General features: G+C 41.2%; 2 protein-coding genes across 2 annotated transcripts; one reads left to right on the forward strand and one right to left on the reverse strand.

Annotated features, from left to right (window-relative positions):
• Positions 1-2,136, forward strand: LOC121398264 (protein ALP1-like). The gene is made up of 2 exons (XM_041577208.1): positions 1-660; positions 951-2,136. Exons 1-2 carry the CDS (start codon positions 344-346, stop codon positions 1,828-1,830), a joined length of 1,197 nt encoding a protein of 398 aa, XP_041433142.1. The 5' UTR covers positions 1-343; the 3' UTR covers positions 1,831-2,136.
• Positions 2,137-3,610: 1,474 nt separating this feature from the next.
• Positions 3,611-5,622, reverse strand: LOC121397962. Its single transcript, XM_041576278.1, has 3 exons — positions 5,433-5,622; positions 5,034-5,196; positions 3,611-4,441 (listed from the first exon to the last, which is right to left on the reverse strand). The coding sequence occupies exons 1-3, from the start codon at positions 5,620-5,622 to the stop codon at positions 3,802-3,804; spliced, it is 993 nt and encodes a 330-aa protein (XP_041432212.1). The 3' UTR covers positions 3,611-3,801.
• Positions 5,623-5,954: the final 332 nt, after the last annotated feature.

Raw genomic sequence — 5,954 nt, forward strand, 5'->3', positions numbered from 1 at the left:
GTCCCTGTTGTGTGGTGGGGCCCTGGGCACCACATTTTTTTTTTAAACTTCTGGGGGGGCAAGTGTTTTTACATGGACGTTTTAGGGCTGGTCCACACGAGAAGATTCGCCCGCGACAAGTCGCTGCGGTTAGAAAATCAAGAGTAGCGGCGACAAAGCGCATGGAAAAAACAGGCATAAAAAACGAAGCGATTTGGCTCACGCGCGACTATGTTTCCCATGGTGCATCCCAGTACTTCCTCCGCCCAAACTGTATTATGGGTAAAGGACGGAAGTACCAACAGTACAGTGTTGTTGTTGCTGGCGTGTTTACTTCGGCGTGTTTTCGCAGCGTCTTTTGAAAATGGAAGCAGATTTGGCTGCTGTTTTTTTTTTGGTTTACTTATATTTCTATTTGCTAGAGAAAGATAAACAGGAAAAGGCTGCTGCTGCTAGAAAATATTGGGTTCATCCCTTAACTGATCAGCGGCTAAGGAATGGACAATTTCATGTTTTATATGGTGAACTTCGCAACTATCCTGATAAATTCTTCAAGTATTTCAGAATGTCGATTGCAAGTTTTGATGAACTTCTCAGCATTGTAAAACCAGGACTGTGTCGTGCCCAAAGTTTGATGAGGGGTTCAATCTCACCAGAGGAGCGGCTGTGTGTGACACTAAGGTTGGTATGCTTTTTTTTTTTGCTGCTTCTTTGTGATATATATGGTTTTAGGTGACTGGTATGGGCAATTTGGTGTGTGTGTATGTATATATATATGCTGGATATACTGTATACATATATAGAGATAGATAGATAGATAGATAGATAGATAGATAGATAGATAGATAGATAGATAGATAGATAGATAGAGAAAGGTATATGTGTCTTTTAGCAATAATACAGGTCCTCCCTATCATAATATATTTTTTTTTTATCAGAGAAGTAATGCTTATCTTTTCTTTTTCTTTCAGGTTTTTAGCGACTGGACAGTCATTTGCTTCTATGTACTTTCAATTCCTAATTGGTCGAAGCACTATAAGCATCATTGTAAGAGAAACATGTCAGATTATTTGGACTGAGCTGCAAAGAATTGTCATGCCGCCCCCAAATGAAAATGCTTGGCGTACCATTGCTGAAGATTTTTACAAACACACCAATTTTCCTAATTGCTTGGGGGCCTTGGATGGAAAGCACATCAGAGTTACAATGCCATTCAAAAGTGGATCAAAGTACTTTAATTACAAAAAATACTTTTCAGTTGTCCTTCTGGCTAGTGTTGATGCCAATTATTGCTTCACTATCATTGATGTGGGATCCTATGGAAGCACTGGTGATGCCAGTGCTTTCCGGCATTCGGCATTGGGACGCAGATTATCAGAAGGGTCACTTGGTATACCTCTTCCTAGACCATTGCCTGGGACCACGGCACCTTCCTTGCCTTATGTTTTTGTGGGAGATGAAGCCTTTGGTCTCACAGAAAATATAATGCGGCCTTACCCAGGGTCACAAAGGGCAATAGAGAAACGTGTTTTTAATTACCGTTTATCAAGAGCACGACGTATGGTAGAGTGTGCTTTCGGCATTCTCTCAAACAAATGGCGTGTGTTCCATACAAGTATACAATTGGAACCCCAGTTTGTGGACATTATAATAAAAGCATGTTGTGTCCTACACAATTTTGTTCGCCTTAGGGATGGCTATCACTTTCAAGACACCCTGACTGATGATATCCCAGATATTGATTGGGCCCCTGTTAGAGGTCCAACAGGAGGGATGAGAGTTCGGGATCAGTTTGCAAATTATTTCATGTCTCCTGATGGAGCTATACCATGGCAGCTGAACCGAATTTAGTCTGCATACAGTTGCATAGATACGTATAATTAAAATACTCATTGTCTACATTGTATTAATAAAAAACTGTTTATTTCACAATCTATGGTGTACTCAGTTGTCTTTTCTGAAATGTTACTAAAATGACAATTTACTTTGCTACTGTAAGAGCCCAGTGCTATTAGTCTAGCTGTGTTGGGGAGTGGGACTGGTGTGTAGGGATATAGCGAACTGCCAATTATGTGTTCGCGAATGCCGTTTGCGAACACCGACAGAAAATGCTAACGTTCGCGAACTTCGAACACCCGCAAAAATCGTTCGAATCGAACGATTGCAAGCATTCAATCGAATGATTTGCATTCAATCAAACGCTAAAATCGTTCGATCGTTCAATTAGAACGATTTTAGCGTTCGATTGAATGAAAATCATTTGATTGAAATGATGCGAACGGCTGAAGTTTGCGCAAACTAGTTCGCCGCAGAACAGTTTGCTACATCCCTACTGGTGTGCTGCTCCTCCTAGTAGTTCACCACCACCAGCACCAACCAGAGTCAAAATTGTTACAAAGTACCTTAGTTGCACCTGTTAGCTGTTCTGAGCTCTCTTCCAAAAGCCAATTAAGTTAGTTCCAAAGTATGTTATTTGCACCTGTTAGCTGTTCTGAGCTCTCTGGCAGAATTAAGAATTAAGTTAGAAACTGTTTGGTTGTTCTGGCAGTGCAGATAAAAGAGGGACTTTCCAGTACAAAAGAGGGATGTGATAGAGGGTTGAGTGGTTAAAAGAGGGACTATCCCTCAGAACTGTCTAAAGACAACACGCAGACGTCAAAGAATATAGAAAATACGCCACGACAATACGCCCGTATACGACGGTACGCGTCATGCGTCATACGTTACGTCGTGCGTTACGTCGTGCGTTTTAGAGCCTGCGTCATTGTTTTTTGCAAAGTCGCAAGAATGGTGGGTCTGAACTCCCTTACTGATGGACAGACTTGGGAAATTGCTAGCTTTCTGCAGGCGGAAAGCTATGACAACTTGCCTATGTGGATGCCCAACAAAAGGGCACATAAGCAGAGCCTGCTGCGCAGGCTCCGGCGCAGGTTGAGGCATCGCCATGGGGTAAATCTGGACCGCCGCACATTGCAGCGACTGTGGTCAGATTTAAAGCGGAGGGACCCAGATTATGTTATGCAAGTGCAGCTGCACCATCTCAGTGAGTATTTACTATTTCTAAACTAACCTTAACAATACATATATTAAATATATCCATTAATTGATTACATAATTTTCTATCAGGGGGACATCCACAGGCCAGAGCTGCTGTTGAGCAGGAGGCAGAGCTTTCTGATATGGAGGAGGGGGGACATCCACAGGCCAGAGCTGCTGATGCTGCAGAGCAAGTGCCTCCACTTGAGGAGGAGGCAGATTTCCTGGAGGCTGAGCAGTCCGATGTGGAAGCTGCAGAGGAGTTCGTGGAAGCAGAGCTGCCAGTGGAGGTAGCAGAACAGGAGGCTCGTGCATCAGATGAAGGTAGCTGCAAGATGACATCACACCCCCCACATAAAAAAATGTTATGATATACTTAAACATGAGTTTATTATAATAATTCTATATATTTTTTTTTTTCATAGAAGACGATGAAAACTGGGACCATGCACGGCTGGTGGCAGAAGTGCGGCAGCTTAAAAATCGGGTGCTGGACCTGGAAAACCAGCTTATGTAATTTTTTTTTTTTTTTTTTGTAAATAGTTTTTTAAGTAAAAAGCTTTCCACCTTATGGATATCTGTCTGTCGTTTTTATAAAAATATGGAGACAAGGAAGAATTGAGCTTAACAAGTTCACCATTTATTTAGAAAACAATGGAAAAAAAAGTGCAAAAACATAACTAAAAAAGACAAAGTGCAAAGTGCAATCTGTTTGAATAAACAGTATACATTAATAAACATAATAAACTGCATAACAGTTAATGGTATACCAAACCAGTAATTATATTAAAGGTCGGTAAATGAATTTTGGGAAGGATCCCATGCTTGGGAAGTCGAAGGGTATGGAAAAGGGTAAGGATAAGGGTTTGGGGTACTACTTTGAGGCATACTGAATGATTGTGGGGGTTGATGAAATGGTTGCGGTGGGTGCATAAGAGGCCTGTTTGGTACGTTATTGCCTTGGGGTAAATATTTATATAGCAACTGCAAAAAGTCCATTCTCAGCATTTGCCTATGCCCCTCAGGAACCATCATAATGGTTGGAATTAAACCAGTATAAAAGGCAAATTCTTGAGAATCCTCAAAGGCATAGGCCCTCTTAGCAGAAGATTCTTGGGAAGCCTCTCTGGAAGATGAGACCGAATCACATAACTTGGACAGCATATTTTGTACATCACCATATGAAATGTTTGATTTTTTTCTTTTTGCTGCCCGAGTGATGTCAGATTGAGATGATTGTGAAGGTGGGGTGATAGTGCTGCTTAAAGTGCCAGGTGGAGTGCGAGTACTGCTGGAAGTGCCAGGTGAGGTGACAGTGGTACTGGAAGTGCTAGGTCTTGTAGGAGTGCCAGTTGGTGTAACAGTTCTGTTATTGTTTGCAGGATCCACTGTTTCTTGAACCTCATCATCCAGATTGCTAGAAGTTCTAATGGAAAATACAAAAATAATACTGTTACAACAAGGCATTGTTTCCTTAAATGCATACATTTTGTATACTCTGGCATTCCTCTGCATTGTAGTGTTACATACATATACAGTAATACATATATATACCAGGGTAGGTAAAATTCAAATGGAGTTCACTGAGTCCACCTGAAGTTCATATAATCAAAGGCTACAATGTTATCCCAATAACAATTATTTATCTTCTTTCTATATAGGCCCAGTCCAAGATTAGTATGATGCATACCTCCCAACTTTTTTACAACTCAACCTGCAGTCCCTCATTTGTACTGGAAAGTCCCTCTTTTCTCCGCACTGAACAGCCAAAAAAAATGGTTTCTAACTTAATTTTGCCAGAGAGCTCAGAACAGCTAACAGGTGCAAATAACATACTTTGTAACAATTTTGAGATAAGAAATAAGAAAATAAGTAATTATAACAGTTTTGATAAGGAGACATACTTTCAAACTTTTCATAAGCTACCAAAAATGATGATGTAGCATTGATCAACCCCCCCCCCCAAAAATTAAGGAGGATTATTGACCCCCCAAAAATAAGGAGGATTATTGACTTACTGTCTCTTAGCAAAAGCAGGTAGTAAAAATGTTAAATGTTCTGCATAGATGTACTTCTTCCGTTTGGAAGTCGATGCACCACTCCGTGTTTCTGTCTTCTGGGCAGCCACTTCCCTACGAAAGCAATCACGAACATGCTTCCAGCGCATTTGCATTTCTTTGACTGGGACAAAGAAAAAATAAATATTAGTACTAAACAAAAAGAAAAAGCCATACTAATGATTACCACATACCACATACCTATATAGAAAAAAAAAACCACATCCACAGGCTGTATGCATACCCCCTACATGAGCTTATAACAGTATAAGGTTCGGTCGGTATAACAATTTTAAAAAAAAGAAAGTGGCAGACATACCCTAAACTTTATATCAACTAAAAATTGTGGCCATCACTTACCTCGCAAATTTTTTTCAACATCCGAAAGAGCTTCCCAGCCTTCAAACAGTTCAACCACCACCTCATCCCACAATTGTCTCCTAGCAATTTTGTTGTGATATAACGGTTGCTCTGTCATATAGAGAGCAGGTCGGTTTTCCACCAATTGAATCAGCTTGTCTGTATCAACATACAGCTTTGTCAAAGACATTTTTCCAAAATGTGTTGGCGCAGGAGAAAAGTCGCACCGCGATGTCCCTCGACCAAACAAAGTTTGAAATTCGCGGGTCCGTGTTAACGCCGTGATTTATACGTTCACGCCTACGTCTTGTCGCCGTGACATCTACGGCCGTGACATCTACGGTCGTGTCCTCGCATACGCAATTACGTATGCGTCATGTCGTAGTAATGTATCGCCGCTGTTAGTAGCCTCGTCTATTTGCTACACGCGTTTTCGTATGCTTTCCTATGCATTTGCTTTTTTCGTTGTTGCCGCGTCTTGTCGCTTCGAAAAGGGTCTCCATGCGTTTTCAGGCTACTGGC

Source organism: Xenopus laevis, chromosome 9_10L (genome assembly GCF_017654675.1).
Source record: "Xenopus laevis strain J_2021 chromosome 9_10L, Xenopus_laevis_v10.1, whole genome shotgun sequence".
NCBI lineage: Eukaryota > Metazoa > Chordata > Amphibia > Anura > Pipidae > Xenopus > Xenopus laevis.